A 17,350-nucleotide genomic window follows, 5' to 3' on the forward strand; every position below is an offset into this window, starting at 1 on the left:
CTTCCATAGAGGAATGTCAGAGGGATGGCACATGTCAAAAGTTAAGAAAGGAATCACCAGCAGGAGAGGCAGTAAGACATCTTAAAAAAAAAACATAAAAAGAAAAGATTGCCGAATCTTCAACAAACCAGACTCCTCCTTAATACTTGCCTTCTGTAGTAACTTTGTAGCAGCTTCCGGACAGTGCTCGTTCTTAGTCTACACCAATATGTTCTGTGTTGCTCTTCAAATTGTCGTCAAAATGAGAAGTCCAGACAACACGTTCATCGAGACTTCTGCAATCTTCACATTAGAACAATAAGTAGTTGACATCATGACAGTTCGACACGTGTTTTTGGTGCGTTTTATTGCCTGCCGCACCCTTGACTAATCAAAGACGATTCATAATAATTCCAATATAAAGCTTATAGGGTTAGTGGCAAATCTATGAAATACCAAATATGAAAGCACCACCACTCATTGAGTCGCTGTTCATTTTTTGCCTTCCGAGTTCTCCTCACCCCTTGTTGATTCAACGTTTACAGATGTTTGTGTCGTGGAGTCGATTCTCACAGCCGTCAATCATTTTGTAGTCTGAGAAGTACCTGGTGTGTTTCACGTTCCTACTTGTTTGTATGTGTTAACCTTACTACTGATGTAAGATATTTGTGTTACTGAATAGTCTCTTCTATGTAACAAGATCTGTGCTCCTTTTCTAGTCTTTTCTGCTGTAGAAATACCAGCTTAGTATCTGTGCAATAAAGTGTTTGTTGTCTTAACTTTATATAAAACAAAGTACACAAGTCAAAAAAAAAAAAGAAAAAACCCACAACTTTATGAATGTTGTATTTGTTGTATACTGGACAAGTATTTATACTTCAGCTGCAATGCGTACGATTGAAATAAAAAGTCGGCATGAAGGCTGAGGCTGTATGGTTTGTCCGTTTATTTCCCATAAAGTTTTTTTTTTTTGGGGGGGGTACAAAGAGATGGCAGGACTAAATACAATATTACTTACTTGGTGTATGTGTGTGCAAAACTGTTTTGTAGTCTGATACCATGGGGACAGAGATCTGCATAGGAGGTTTAGGAACAAAAGGCTTAGGCCTCAGTCACATCAAGTTTTGGCAGTTTGTTGTAAGTGTACATTGGGAGGATTACCAACGTGTCCTTACAACTGAGGGGCAAGATGTCTGCACGTAGAGCAGTATACATCGTCCTTAACGTCCTCTTCCCCCTGAAACATTGTGGAACATCATCGGCAGCTAGTTATTGGGTGTTGATCATGTGCAAGGTGTTACCCCAGTGACATCACATCAGAAGTGGGATATGTACACTCAGCGGACGGCGGGGACGGATACAATACTTTGCATCTGTCCCTCATTGCCTCTGTGCTGGAGGGAGCAGGTTAGAATGAAGTAGATTGTGTCTTGCAGGATGTATAATGTGCAGACAGAAGTAAAAAAAGGATGCTTCCTTCTGCCAGTATATGTCTGTCTATGTTGAGTGCATCACATAATGTGTTGTAAACATAGCCTTAGAATTACTTTATTAATAAAAGCTATTCGTATTCATTGCTTCTTATGCCCCTTTAGGTGCATTGAAATGAAATCAAAATAGTTTTGGTGTCAAAGCCCTAATATACACTAACATAATTTAAAGGAAATCTATCACCACGGATCTAACTATAAAGTTGGATCGGGTGGTGGGTGCATCTATTGGATGTGTGGATAGCCCTTTTAAGGGGTAACCCTCACGTCCCGCAATCTTTTAATAATGTTTATTTCCCTAATATGCAGATTTACTGGGGTGTGGAGTAGCCGGGGCTGAGACTACGCGGCGCGGCTACTCCACGCCCCAGTAGCCTCTTTGATCCTCCTACCAGATGTCTCTGGCACGCAGCTCCTCGTAGCTGTGCGCCCTCGTCCACTAAGCCTGCCATCTGCGCATGCGCAGAACAGCAGGGCCGCGCCTGCGCGGTCACTGCTCCAAGGCCGGAGCTTCTGCACAGGTGGCAGGCTTCATGGACGAGGAACGTGCAGCTACGAGGAAATCTGCATATTAAGGAAATAAAAGTTATTAAAAGATTGTGGTGACGTGAGGAGTAGCACTTAAAAGAGCTATCCTCACGTCCTATAGATCCACCTACCACCTGATCTACCTTTTATAGGTAGATATGTGGTGGTAGGTTCCCTTTGAGAGTGACCCTTTATAAAACTTTTCAGCTTTATTTTATTAACTACTTCAACATTTTTGTAGTTTCTCCCTCATCAAGTACTATAAATGAAATTAATGGACACATGCAGTATATATAAAATATATATAATATAGATTTTTTTTTTACTAAACTGGTGTAAACTTTAGAAACTAAATCTTATTACGTTAAAATGTATACAGTTGGGTAAATGTAAAGTAAGAAGATAAAACCTGTCATGAAATATAAAAAGCCACGATTTCCAAAATTCCAGGAGTTTGTTGGAGATTCCATCAGTAGTATGACCCTACCAAAGGTTTAAATTGTAGGACACTATTTTATATACATTGAATGACTCTTAAGATTGTGAAGATATATACAGGCGGTCCCCTACTTAATAATACCCGACTTACAGATGACCCCCAGTTACAAACTGACCTCTGGATGTTACTGTACTTTAGCCTTAGGCTACAATAATCAGCTGTAACAGTTATCACAGGCGTCTGTAATGAAGTTTATTGTTAATCCTGGTTCTTATGACAACCCAACATTTTTAAAAATCCAATAGTAATAGAGACCAAAAGAATTTTGCCTGGACCTACAATTATAAAGTATACAGTTCCGACTTACATACAAATTCAACTTAAGAACAAACCCGCAGAACCCAGGTTTGTAGGTAACTCCCTGTATTGGATGCCTAATAATGGCAGATGTCCAGTTGTGGTCAATTATGTGTTTGTCGCTATATTTTGAGATGTTTTCATTACTGTTGGCTTCCATTAGAAAAGAGTCTAAAGTCTAAGTTCATTCCTTGTCCTATCTCAAGCTTCTTTTCTATATCTCCACCTTGATTTATACTACAGGTCTTTAGGTTTTTATTATATTTATCCCCTTCATAACCAAGTTTTTTTTTCTTTTTTCTTTTTTTTTTGCATTTCCTTTGTGTATCCTTTTTACTCCTCTCCTTTCACAAGCCGTAGCTTTTTTTTTTTTTAGATTTTTTTTTGTTACACTAATATATATATCGGGGCTTATCATTGTACTTTCTACTGGTACCATTGAGAATTCTGTGTGATATACTGGGAAGCTGGAAAAAAAATTCAAATGTGGTGGAATTCGCAAAATAACAAAGTTGCGCCATATTCTGATTCTTTATTATTTACCACCTCTCCTTTATTCTATGAATAAGTACGATCGCAGAGATACCACATTTATATAGTGATGTATTAATATCTTTAAATCAATTCAAAAACCTTTTTAAAAAAGAAAAAAAATCCCTTGAGTCGCCATATTCTGAGCTGTGTAAGATGTCATTGTTTGCGGGATTGGATGACGTTTTGATTGATGCCATTTTTAAAAATGTTCAAACTTTTTTTCACTTTTTATTCAAATTCTTATTGGAGGCAAATTGGCAATTCACCACAGAGAATACATGTTTTTATATTTTAATAGAATGGACATTTTTCGGACTTGCGAATATCTAACGTGTATGATTTTGTGTTTATTTTATAGGTGTTCTAAGGAAAGGGGGTGATTTGAATTTTTTTTTCTATTTCTTAACTTTTTTTTTCTATTATTTCAGCCCCCCCCCCCCCAAGGTACTTAAAGGACACCTGTCATCAGGTCTCTGTCACTAGTCCTGTCACCTCTTCCTGTTGGAGCAGCTCACAAGGATCCCATCCCAACCTTTATCTAGTCAATTCATACATAAATCATTATAAAATCATCTGTTCTTTATTATGTAAATGATGGTGGTCACATGGTCAGAGGCAGTGATGTCACCCCTGTTACCCCTCCCCTCTCTTCCCCCTGCTCATGCCTGTGTGTAATGTATAGTAAAACATTGCTAGTGTCTGTGCTTTATCTGCTGTCATGCTCTCCCTCCTAATACACATGTGTGAGACACAGACATCAGCTACACAAGTACCTGACATGTTCTGCTATATCATGGCTGCATCCTGGAGCTGTTGTATCTCTCATACACGCACAGGCTGCAGGAAGCACATGGAGCAGCCATTACACCATTATACATAACATCATTATACAGGCTGTCAGTCAACCACTGGGGGTGTGGCTGTGCCTCCCACTCATGAATAAGCTGGACTGCTGAATATGATAATGACTCATCTCACAGGTCATTTGCATACAGCTTTAGGACGGCATTGCTTAATTTTACAGGCATGTAGAGGGACAATTTAGGCATAGAGGCAATGCTCTCTAATAGCAGTTTATTAAAATATATTTAGTTTAGGGGGTTTATTTGCCTGACGGGTTCTCCTTAAACCCCCCCCCCCCCCTAGGTTAATTGAACTCTAAACACTGCATTGTAGTATATTGTAGATATATTGCTTTTAGATTATAGTCTGTCTCACAAAATACTAATAACAGCTATGGGAGTCTTTAATAGGCTCCCATCTGTCATTCCGCCGAACTGCGCTTTCCAATAACATCACAGAGGGTGATGACCACCACTTTAAAGATGATCAGTGTCATCACCGACCTTGGCAGTTCTCAGCAGGTGACAGCATTGTACAATTGACAACCGTTGTGTATGGAGACTGCTCAATCCATGAACCTTTAAGATAAACTTAATCCTGTCCTGACTTGCGTCACGGCACAGTCTATTCTCCGAATGTCCACAATAAATGTTTCCATTGCAGACAACAAACAGAGAAATTGAAAAAGCAAATTAGATTCTGTAATTGAATTATGAAATTTGCTAAACTTCATTGCACGGTTATTACATTCTATAAACATGAAAAAAGGAAATGAAAGTTTCCTTTTTCTTCAAATTAGTTTTGGTTCCTTGTTTGTGTAGGCCGATGTTACCTCAGTATGACCAGGCCGGGTTGCCCTTTCTCTGTAGCATATGCCATACCACATACCAGGGGTCATCCCTCGCTAAGGGGTCCACCCTTTGTTTCCTCCCACCTACTTTAGATGGGCAAAGAAAATCAACCAACGCTTTTCTTTCAGCACATACTGTATATGTCACTGTTCACATTGTTAAGTAAGTTCCTGTGCATAGTGTAGCCACAGCAGCCAGGCAGAATCCAATCTCCAACAAATTTCAATACATACTGACGGATCCTATTCACTAATTAAAGGGGTTGTCCGAGGGTATAAAACCCCCCCCCCCCATAAGTGGCCGGAATGGGGCTGGTTAAGAAAAATAAACATGTAATTACCTCCGACGTCCAGCAATGCTATCACTCCAGTCTGTGCCCCATGTAAACAAACCGGGGCATCGGCCACACCCACCCGTCCCAATTCCCAGGGACGTATCTTGCGGGACAGGTGGGTGTAGCCGGTCGGAAGCTGAGCACAGCTCGACTTCCTTTTCCCTGTTTGTTTACATGGGGCACAGGGAGGGGAGGCGGGGGACTGCTGATGACATCACACTGCGATTGGGTCCAATAAAGGACCTCTGGACTGGCTGTAGCCTAGCCTTATTAGGGCTGTTGTTTTTTTTTAGCTGACAACATAGAGGGGGCAGTGTATTATGCAAACAATCAAGCGACCAAGTGACAACATACCCTTGTGGATCTAAAAGAGGACCCAGCTACATTAGGAAAGCACACACATTGGGGCACATTTACCTACCCGTCCCGTGGTGATCCCCGAGGTGCGTTGTCCGACAAGGATTCGGAGCTGCCTCAATTCACTAACATTGTGCGTCTAATTTCCTGCATGTGTCGCTTCCCCGCTCAGATCCTCCAGAGTTCACCTTCTTCTTCCCGGTGCATGTGAGTGCATGGCTTGCGACACAATTTCATTTTTAAATTACTCGGTTTGTCCGAATCAGTCGGGTTGTCCGACGTCCATGCCCCTGATTTGTGTCGCATGCAAGTCGGCGCCGATGCGCCACAATCTGATCGCGTGTGCCAAAAACCCGGGCAATTCAGGGCAAAACGGAAAAAAAACGTGAAACCCGACGGTAAATGTGCCCCAATATATAGCAATGCAAATTATTACTTCCCAATAAAATAGTCAAAAAAAATCCCCACAACACTATGAAAAACATGGTCCCCCTGTTGGCCTTGTACTATCTAAAGCATGTCAAGGAGTGTCACACAATAGAGGATTCATTTATAATGTTTATTTTCAAAATGTAAAAATAAAATAGCTCAGCAAAAAAAGGTATCCTGCTGAAAAAGAACAGCAACAGCCGTCTGAAAATCTACTAATAATGGTTATTAAAGCCTTTTCAAACCCCGTCTTCAAAGGGTTAAAACTTAATTTTTTACATAAGGATCTCAGATAAGATCTGAAATAAGGATAACCAAGGATCTGAGCTCTTAATTATCCATCCCACAAAATATATTTGTGATCAAAAAGCTTTATGAACCCCTAGATTGCACTGATGAAAACCAGAGGTTGTTATGAATAAAACAATCCCTCACACAGATAATTTCACAGCAAATTTACACAGGGCTGGATTGTGGACAGGGCTCCCACCATCTTGCACCTACCAGATGACAATGTCTGACACCAAGTACCAGACTGCCTCTGGCTGGAGCGATGGGCAGCATAATTGTAAAAGCTGAATTTAGAAGAAAGGAAGCCATGGATAGCGAATATAATATGAGTCTTGACTGAAACCATATGGTTTGGGGTAAAGGTATTGCCATTTATCAGGATCAGGAACTTGTGCAGGACATGTAAAGGTGCTGCATAGTGGCTCGATCCTACGGCCGCACACAGAGCAAAGGACAGATTACACAGCGCTGCACGAAGCTTGTCAAATTGGTGTCTGTCCCCAATGGGGCTCACAATCTAAACAACCTAACAGTATGTTTTGGAGTGTGGGAGGACCTGGAGGAAACCCACGCAAACACGGAGAGAAACATGCAAACTCTTTGCAGATGCTTACCTGGATGGGATTCAAACCCAGGACCCCAGCGCTGCAAGGCAGAAGTGCTACTCACTCAGTCACCGTGCCGCCCCCAAATGTAGCAATATAATGCAAGGACGTTCCCTCTTCATACAGTTCTGGTGCGGCTGTTCTGCCGGTAGAGGGGAATATCCCTGCATTATATTTCAGCGTGCCGGGTGACACTGGACCGTCCTCTTACAGCTCTCCTCCCTCCAGAACCTAAGTGATTTTTAGCTGCCACCACCACTCGTCATATATAAGGCGGGTGAGACACCCTGCATAGACTATGCCCAAATATAATGTTACACTCATCTAATTAAGTCATCACTTTAGGTAAAGTGTCTTCGGATTTGTTAGAACATAAGTAAGGACATCACCTTTTGCTGATCTTTGTAATAGAAGTTTAGAGAATCCCATCATCAGACATTTTTAAGTTAGAATCTTGTTCTTGGATATACTGATTTTATTGCCCGAGCATCCTGGCCTGGTTTAAGATAAGTCGAGGAAGGGAGGGGCTCCTACTTTTACTTCTTTATCACCACACCATTGATTCTCGAGTAAATATGAAGTATCTCAATATCACTATAAATGGTCACTGATATTTGTCTAGAAGGCAATATAAGAAGCTTTGTAATCAGACTATGGAGGTATTTGGAGGTGGTTGTGGTGAGAAAGCTACTGATGGAAGTTGCCGGAAGGAAATAGTAAGTTCATGTTTCATCCTAAGGTTCCATGCACACACCACACTGTGACCAAACCAGGCGGCCGCTGTGCAAGATATGGGACAGGCCTTATATTGTGCAGTGGCTACCTGGCTTTCTATGAAGAGGGGAGGGGTCAGGAGCCCTCACCCCTCCTCTCTCCTCCATCTGGCCCGAATACATAAGGCCTAAGTCATGAATTAATTTTGTTATGGGTTATGATGATGCACTCGCCCCAGGCAAATGTGTTTGCTGTTGGGGACAGGATGTGTCATTCAAGGGCAACGAATGCCTTGGAATTTCTGATCAGGGTCTTTTTGATACTTCTTTGTTCTCAGGTACCAGGAGTTTCATTGTCAGGAAGTATGGGGTCAGCTGGGTCAACGTTTAACCCGGCAGTGTGCTGGAGAGGAGGAGGGCTGAGAGCTCCTCACCCTCCCCTTCTCCATAGCCGCGCACGGCTATAAACACGGGAAACGGTAAAGCATGTTCTATCATTTTCCTGTGCATGTGTGTGGCACCTACCACTGCCGGGGCACCATAGCCATCTATATACATATATACATCCCCACTCTGCAGTGTGAAAGGGGCCTTGCGTAGCTAGAACCAGGATACCACATGATCAATTATAGACAATAGGGGAATCTCATCTGAAATCTAAAAAATGATCTTATTTTGTTGGGAATTCAGTTGTTGATACCAACATTAACATCATTTCTAAATGGCGGCATAAATCCTTCTCCTAAAATATTGTACAATAAATATTGTAAGGATTATACAAACTATAGCAATTATGACAATTACTATTATGTACATAGGAGAAATTCTGCAGGTTAATGTAACTTCAGTCAGCTCTCTACCAGCAAGTGACCGAGGTGATGCACACCTAGTGTTTGACTTGTCTAGAAAGATCTTTTCATGCTGTTTGAACCAGGTCAGAAATTCTATATTTGAGCACGAGCAGTCGATAGGATTGTAGCTTAAATTAATGGTGTTCCCACCTGATATGTTCTGCACCAAACCAATGGGAATAGTTGAGATCATGTTGGAGGCGAGATTCAAAGACATTTCATGAAGGCCACTGAAGGTATCTGGAGCTAATGCAGTTAGTTTGTTGTGACTAAGGTCAATGGTTTTCAACTTTTTTAGCTTCTGGAAGGCTGGTTTCTCGATAACTTGTAGGTTACAGTTAGATAGTATTAAGGTTTCCAGTTGTAGAACTTTGGAGAACAGATTTTCACCTTTGAGAGTCCCGTAGTAAAATGAATTCCCTTTCATGTTTAGGAAAGCAAGATCGGTCAGGCCGTCGAGAAGCTGCGTATGGCTCATGTTCACAAGGCTATGAGATAAGTTCAGGGTCTTCAGATCCGCTAAATTACTGAAAGGTCTTGATGACTCATCAGTTAACAAATGGAAATGTGATAAATCTAGAATTTGCAGTTTCTTGTTCTCAGGAAATGCCGGGTTGTCTAATGGAAGTGGTGGTCCATAACTGAGATTTAGGTGAGAGAGGCTACTTAGACCACTGAACTGAACCCGGCAACATTTTACTACATGGAAATCATTGTGGCTGAGGTCTAAGTATGTGAGCTTTGGAAAACCCTCTAAGCATTTCGCCCCCATATCCAAAATTTCTTTATTTCCAACTAGGTGTAGATGTGTGACTAATGGATAACTCTCTGATGATACATTACAAAGACTGGAAAATTTGTTTTCATTGAGAATTAATTCCTTTAAGATACTGGACTGACTCAAACGGGGAATAGTATCAAGGTATGTCCACGTGAGATCCAGTTTCTCAATCTTCGACAAGCAAGAATACGCTTCTTTTGCCTCTGTACTTACTTTTCTATACTGTAGACTGAGCTCCTTCACAGTTATATTACAGAGTCCGTTCAGAGTCTTCGGAAATACATCAAAATTGTTGCCATCAAGGTCAAGAAATGAACCAATTCTGAGCGTTCCTGTGGTTAATCCAATAAGGCCACTTAAAAGGGAAGATAAGTCTGTATTCCAGGCACAGCCGGTGAGGTCCAAGTGATGGAAGTCACTAGAGTTGAATGCATTTGGCTCAATATATTCAATATTGTTTCCCTTTAGAATTAAAGTCAAATTTTTGATTTGCTTGAGAAATCTCGCATCTTCCACCGAGATTGAGTTTATCCGATTTAACGCAAAGTTTACTAATTTCAAATTGTCCAAGGTGATATTTGGAGGAAATTTTATAGAGGAGATGAAATTATTTCCCAAATGTAAAGTCACCAGACCTTTTAAGCTTTTCAAGGGAATGAATGATAAATCCTGTACAGAGGTTTCCTGTAAGAACAAATGTTGTAGGGAGGTCGCTCCCAGGAACGCAGTGTCTGCAATGTACAATATGGGATTTCCAGCAAGTATAACTGTGCTAAGCCTCGCATTGCTCCCAAAGGCTTCATTGTATATCCAGTTTATGCTGCACCTGAAACAGAGAAATGGTTTTAAGATGACTGAAAGCTCTGTATGTGTTGCTATGTTACTGCAGAGTTAACACTTTGTGGTCCAAACGAAATCAATAAGTTGACAAGTGTATTTAGAAATTGGTCAGCCTGGGCATTGAACATATCTAATAAATAAAACTTAGTGTAGGTGTGTCCTCCATCACATTTACAACCTCAGAATTTTTCACAGCTGCCTCCTGTTACTGGGGGGAATGTCATAGACTATGGTTTGAGTGGGAATTTTCACCCCACACTTTCCAATCATTTGCCAAAATACGCTCAGAGAAACATTGGGGCACATTTACTTACCTGGCCCATTCGCGATCCAGCGGCGCGTTCTCTGCACAGGATTCGGGTCCGGCTGGGATTTAAGATGGTAGTTCCTCCGCCGTCCACCAGGTGGCGCTGCAGCGCCGAAAATAATCTTAACGCCCCGGAATGCACCATCCCATAGAAGGTGAAGGTGAGCGCTCCCCAAGCGACACATTTTCGGTTTTTAAATGCGGCGGTTTTTCCGAATACGTCGGGTTTTCGTTCGGCCACGCCCCCCCCGATTTCTGTCGCGCGCATGCCGGCCCTGATGCGCCACAATCCGATCGCGTGCGCCAAAAACCCGGGGCAATTCATGTACAAGCGGCGCAAATCGGAAATATTCGAGTAACACGTCGGGAAAACGCGAATCGGGCCCTTAGTAAATGACCCCCATTGTGTGTAAGTCACTGAAGAGAATTCCTGAGGGAGCGCGGAATGAGGGAGTTGAAAGAGACAATGGCTGTGTGTGACTTGCTGAAGAGAATTCCTGAGAGAGGAAAAAGGGAGTTGAAAGAGACGTTGGCTGTGTGGGACTCGCTGAAGAGTATTCCTGAGAGAGAAATAGGGGGGGGGGTGTTGAGAGATTTTAGCTGTGTGTGACTCACTGAAGAGTATTCCTGAGGGAGGAAAAGGGGACTTGAGAGAGATGTTGGCTTTGTGTGACTTGCTGAAGAGATTTTCTGAAGGAGGGAGGAATAAGGCAGTTATGTTTGTTTAGGGGAGATTAAATTTACTGATTATTGTCTTTAATTGGAAACTTATGTCCAATTCTATTTGGTTATAGCTAAAAGCAGTTATTTACTATCCCGGCAATGCTGGTTATCACAGATAATAAAGATAGATACTGGGGGAGATTTATGAATCTGTCTATGACAGAATTATGTCGTAGTTTGCACTAAAACACTGTCTGCACCACCACATTTAGGGTTTTAGAAAGTTTTCTGTCTCTCCTATGACTATCTCAACAATGGCCGTGGCCTAAGAAATACTCACGACAAAATGGTCCGTGCGCCAGAAATATTGCTGACCCAACAGAATTTTGTCCTAGCTTCCTGGCATGAAGTAAGCAAAGTAATAGGAGGTGCAGAGTAGGACTAGACATCTTATACTAGGACAGATTTATCATCCAGCACCAGACACTTAGATAAATCTGGAGTAGAGTAAGACTGTCCAGTCTAACTCTGCACTGTCTAACCTAAGGACACTTCTTATAAATCTGACCCACTGTATATAGAAAATGGACTAAAGGGAATGTGCCACCAGAAAATGACCTATAAGTTATCCAAGCAATGTTATCCATGAAAATCTCGCCTCAGGTGGCAGATGCCCGAGCGGTGGGGGAGCGTGACTGAAGGTGAGTAATTTCTTTATTATTTTATAAAAGGGGGGGGGGGGGCTATATAATAAAAAAGGTGACTGTGTATCATAAATAAGGGGGCTATATACTTGTATAATGAAAAAGGGGGCTGTATATAAAAAAGAGGGGGTCTGTATATATTGAAAAAGGGGTTGTATATATTAAAAGGGGGCTGTATATAATAGAAAAGAGGGGCTATATATAACAAAATACAAAGGGCAAAATATTATATAATACGGGGGCTGTATATCATAATACAGGCACTGTATATTATAGAATAAGGGGGCTGTGTATAATATAATAAGGGGGCTACATATATCTAAGGGGGTTGTATATTATAGAATATGGGAGCTGCATATTTTATAATAAGGGGGCTGTATATAATATAACAGGGGCTGCATATTATATAATATGGGAGGTGAGCTGGACACTATATAACCTGAGAGTGGCTTTTAGCCATAATTTAACTACATATTATATAATATAACTTGAGGGTTTAAGAATTATATCAATATAGGAGAGGGGTGTATATAAAAGGGAGGGGGTTTATATGGGGTACTGTATGTCATTTAAGTGATTGGGGGCACGATTTAAATAAAATTTTAGGGTGGTAAATCTGTATCAGATCGTCACCTGTGAGATACTAGATGCCACTATTTTCTGGGTCACTGACTGGCTAGTGGTTAGCATTTTTGGTGTCACAGAGGGCCAGTGACTAACTTTAAAGAGGACCTGTCAGCCATAAAAAGCAGCTCCTAGCGCTACCCCAGATGTAGCAGTGTTACACTGCTGGTGTTATCCCAGCTCCTAGTGCTTTTTTATGGGTGACAGGTCCTCTTTAAGTAATGTTTTCAGCAATCAGGGTGTAAATGCTTTTTAAAAATTTGGAAATTTAGTGGGCTGAAGATATCCTGTAAGCAGGGATGCACCGGTGTTGGGGATGGGGAGGCGTCATTTAAATTTTCGCCTCAGGCAGCAAATACCTTGGAATCGGCCCTGCATCCAAGTGTTTATGTTAAACAGATTTTCTGGAAATATACAACTTGGATAATTTTTCAATGAAAATTATAACTATATCCTGCAATTTTCTGGCCTTTAAAGAATTCAAATTATGAAGACGTTAAGTTCAATCTTTACCGTGATAAATCTAAATATTCCAGGTTTTCTAGGCGACTGAAGACAGAATTATAAAGGGCGTACAGTGAGTTAAAGCTGAAATCCAGAGTCTCGGTGCTGTTGGGCAGAAGATCGGGTACCTCCTGGAGTCCGAGCCCCTCACAGTTATAAGTTTTATTGACAATAATCTGGAAGGAAAAAATAGATAAGTTATAGACCTGGGGAACTGGCTCAGCAGATCTATGTACCTGATGCACTGCGGACCCGAGAGCCACCGCTTCAGCCATGAGACCTTTATATCTGTAAACCTTACTTGTACAAATGAAAATCACTACCATTCCCCCTTGTAATCATGCAAAGATCTCCAGTTATAAGTTGGGGGGAGGGGTGTAATGTATGGATTACCTGGATCATTCAAAGCTAAAGATGCACAAGATCCTCCCGAAAATATTTGTAGACTGAGGGGCATATTTACTAAGGGTCCATGGAACACATTTCCGTCGGTTTCCCAAATTTTTCCGTTTTGCACCGCATTTAACTGGGGTTTTTGGCGCACGCGATCGGATTTTGGCTCATCGGCGCCGCTGGACGGATCCGGACAATGTGCAGGTTTTAACAATTCAAATTGTGCTGCAAGTCATGCACTCACACCTGCGATCGGTGTTGACATGCGTTCTGCATTTTCCTGAAGATCGTTGTTTCCTGATGATGTCAAACGGTCATGTAAATAGTGTTGTGCACGCTGGCATGTATAGAGTTAACACCCATGATGGGTGCCAGCAGTGTTAATGGTGGTGGGTGGTGAGCCAAATAGTCCAAGTTTAGGTCCCAGAAAACGGACCTCAGCAAGAAGTTTGGCTGAACAGTGCTGGTCATGGACCTGGATATTGTGAGTTTGGGTCCACTCGTCACCATAAGCCAGTGATGACAAACCTTTTGGAGACAGAGTGCCCAAACTACAACCAAAATCCACTTATTTACCGTAAAGTGCCAACGTAGCATTTTAAGCAGTAACTAATTGCTACCTGTTCTTCCTCATCTTTCAATTGTATAGGCCGCCTGAGGCAACCAATACAGTTGAAAGAAGGAGGGTAAATTCAGACTCTCGTTGTAGCTTCTCTCCAGGGTCTTTCTGTACAGGAAGAATGGCGGGTCCAGCAGGAGGACCTCCAAAGATAATGCAGTTATCAACACCTTCTCACTTTTCCAAAGAGCCAATGAAGTGTCGCTTTAGTTTTCTGGGAGTGCAGGAAGATTTGGTCCTATTTGGTGAACTCTGTCCTTGGGTGATGGTCTGAGTGCCCACAGAAATGGCACAGAAATGCCATAGGTGCGCCACCACTGCTATAAGCCTATATAAAGATCAGTCTAGTGATGACCGTATCCACCTACTACCACAAAGACTAAATAATATTGTAACTGAATGAAAACAATATAGAAAGTCAACTAAAGTCAATACATAGTGGCCTACAGAAGGGAAAATCGTGCTCACCGTGGGGCATTGTGCCACAACTCTGGGGAATACACCCAATGCAAGTGACACCCCTGTATTAGGCAATTTGAAGATGACTTTCTGCCAAAGACGATATCAACTACATGTGTTCTATTAGATTCTTTGAAGAATAAATGGGAAGTAGATTTGGCCCTAAAGTCTGGTCTGTCTGGCCACATAATACGTAATACTGGATGTAATATCTGCAAAATGTGCACTTTTTTCCGATTTTCTATTCCTCTCCTAGATGATTCCTTTGTGTCTTCCCTCTTTGATCGTGATTACTCATTAATCTTGTGTATTCTTTAATTGTATTAAGATATTAATAACACTTAGGGGGGGAAAAGTTAATGAAACATCTGTCTTTGATTGATGATATGAGTTTCATCCATGCGTTGAGGGATTTGGGTGGAAGTGACAGGTGGTTGTCATGCATCTGTGCTCTCTCAGGTCTAGTGACTCTGATTATATATAGCACACGTGTTCCTGCTTCACTGTGTGTTATGGGTTTATTATTTCATATGCCAGGGTGTCTAACTTGTGTGACTACAACTCCCGGCATGCTGGGGACTGTAGTCGTACGAGTGATTAGAGACCATATCCAGGTAGATACAGGCAGTTCCTAGGTTACATACAAGATAGGTTCCATCGGTTTGTTCTTAAGTTGAATTTGTATAATTGTAGCTCCAGACAAAAATTTTCGCCCCAGTGATTTTCAAAATCTAAGCTGCAATGGGACCAAGGATTATCAATAAAGCTTCATTACAGACACCATACAGCTGATCATTGCAGTCTGGGACTGAAGAAAAGCATCCAGAGAGCTTCACCAGAGGTCACAGAGGGGTCCGTCTTTAACTAGGGGTCATCTGTAAGTTGGGTGTCCTCAAGTAGGGGACCGTCTGTATATAGAGCACATATTGAAGTAACACATGCATTGCAGGAATATATATCCTATATATACTAAAAATAAACACAACCTAGCAACTATATACTAGCCATAACCTACAATACAAAATATATCATAAACAGTAAAACAGCTTATTGCACCTATATGATATTGTATAGTACTTACCTCTAAACAGGTGGGTTCTTGTGATTCTTTTGAGAGAACTGGTTGATATACAAGCAAAAATACAAAACAAGCAGCAAAAGCCATTGTCAGGGAGGAGAAGTGTGGGAGGCGTACTTCTCCTTGTGAAGTTACAATCAACTGCTGTAGCATCCGGTAGCAAAATAATTGTTGAAGTGTTTCATCACTGAAGGTTTCCTGAGTCTGTGGCTGCCCAATCACAGCCTGGCACAAAATATTAGGTTCTGCTTTTCCATACTGGGGGAACTGTCTAGGTGGGAACCATCGGATGGAACAACCCAATGATGGATCCCGTCTCTATGATACAGATTGATTCCATGTTGTAATTCATATTGTGTCACATATGGTTATGTATCACCCTATTTAGCACCTCCTAATGGTGGTTGTGAAAAGATGTAGAGGTCCTAATGACAAGACTGAAGTAATAAATGTCCATTATTCCACAAAAGGTGCAATAAACTCCACTGTACATCCCCAGAATCAGCCTTGCTATTAGCTAAAACAATGGTTTGGAGGTAGGGGCTTACACTATAGTATTTAGAATTGGCCACATTTCCAAAATTATATTTGAGTTTGATGCATCAAAATATAACTTTATACAGACTGTGCTACGAGTTTTCCTCACTTCTGTATCTGTAGACTGTGCTAAGATTCTGATTGCCCCCGTTTTGGTGTTGGGTAACACTACCACACTTTGGTGATTGCTCATCTCTTTCTCCATGATTCTCGGGGTAATTCACTGTGTCTATGTGTCTATGTTGATGCTGATGTAGGGCATTATTGTAGACTATATTTTGTCTCTTCGGGTTGCTCCATATGCCTTCTATGGTAGATAGACCCTAGATTAAAGGGCTAAAATCCTGGTCATAATTGGCCTCTCTTTCAAAAGGTGGTGCCCCAAGTATTTAAGTTATCCCCTACCCACGATCATAAGAATAGGATGTCTGTGTTCAGGAGAACATGGATCCCATTCTCAGAGAAAGAACATTAACCCTTCCGCTCTATTCACTGGTATGGGAATGACGGAGATCTCCAAACACTCCCATGGACAGTGAATAGGGCGGCAGGGTGCATGCTGGTCTTGCTGCTCCACCCATTTGTGGGAATGATGGGTCCCGTTCTCCTTATTAGTAGTTGGACCCCAATCAATCATTGTGCTCTCCCCTATGAGGATAGAGGTTAACTTTAATACTTGGGATAACCACTTTGACTCTTTGTGGGCCATATAAATGTATTTATGAAGCCCTAGGCAACGCATAGTAAGTGTCAATTGTAGATATCGATCTGTCTGAACATTTTGAGGGGCATTTACCTTGCCGGCTACTCTCAGCCAATAAGCAATATCAGGAGTAGTCTTTACAATATTCTTCTTTGCCAAAGTGCTGATTGTGTAGCAACAATCAAAATACTTGATTACCCAACAGGCAAGGTCCATTGGTTAAGTAGGCAATTCAGTAAGAGACCATACAGATCTTCATGTAAAACATGGACCGAAGAGCAAGAGACACATTTCATGGGTTTTAAAGAGGACCTGTCACCCAAATTTTTGGCACTAAGAGCTTCTTACTAAAGTAAGCAGCTCCTAGTGCGTGAACTAACGCCGCAGTGTTAGAGTGATAGCGTTACCGGAAACCTCCAGTAACGCTATCTAACACTGCGGCGGGGTACAATGTAATCCTCAGACCGCTCACATAGCTGTCCGACGTATTCATGAGGGGGGAGGTCCGAGGCGCTGCCACTTCCCCCAGACCACCCC

At 41.7% G+C, this 17,350-nt stretch overlaps 1 protein-coding gene across 1 annotated transcript; it reads right to left on the reverse strand.

The window, feature by feature from the left end:
- Positions 1-8,463: 8,463 nt before the first annotated feature.
- Positions 8,464-15,704, reverse strand: CD180 (CD180 molecule). Its single transcript, XM_072137429.1, has 3 exons — positions 15,577-15,704; positions 13,034-13,200; positions 8,464-10,208 (listed from the first exon to the last, which is right to left on the reverse strand). The coding sequence occupies exons 1-3, from the start codon at positions 15,658-15,660 to the stop codon at positions 8,468-8,470; spliced, it is 1,992 nt and encodes a 663-aa protein (XP_071993530.1). The 5' UTR covers positions 15,661-15,704; the 3' UTR covers positions 8,464-8,467.
- Positions 15,705-17,350: the final 1,646 nt, after the last annotated feature.

The sequence above is a fragment of the Engystomops pustulosus genome, chromosome 1, assembly GCF_040894005.1.
Source record: "Engystomops pustulosus chromosome 1, aEngPut4.maternal, whole genome shotgun sequence".
Lineage (NCBI taxonomy): Eukaryota > Metazoa > Chordata > Amphibia > Anura > Leptodactylidae > Engystomops > Engystomops pustulosus.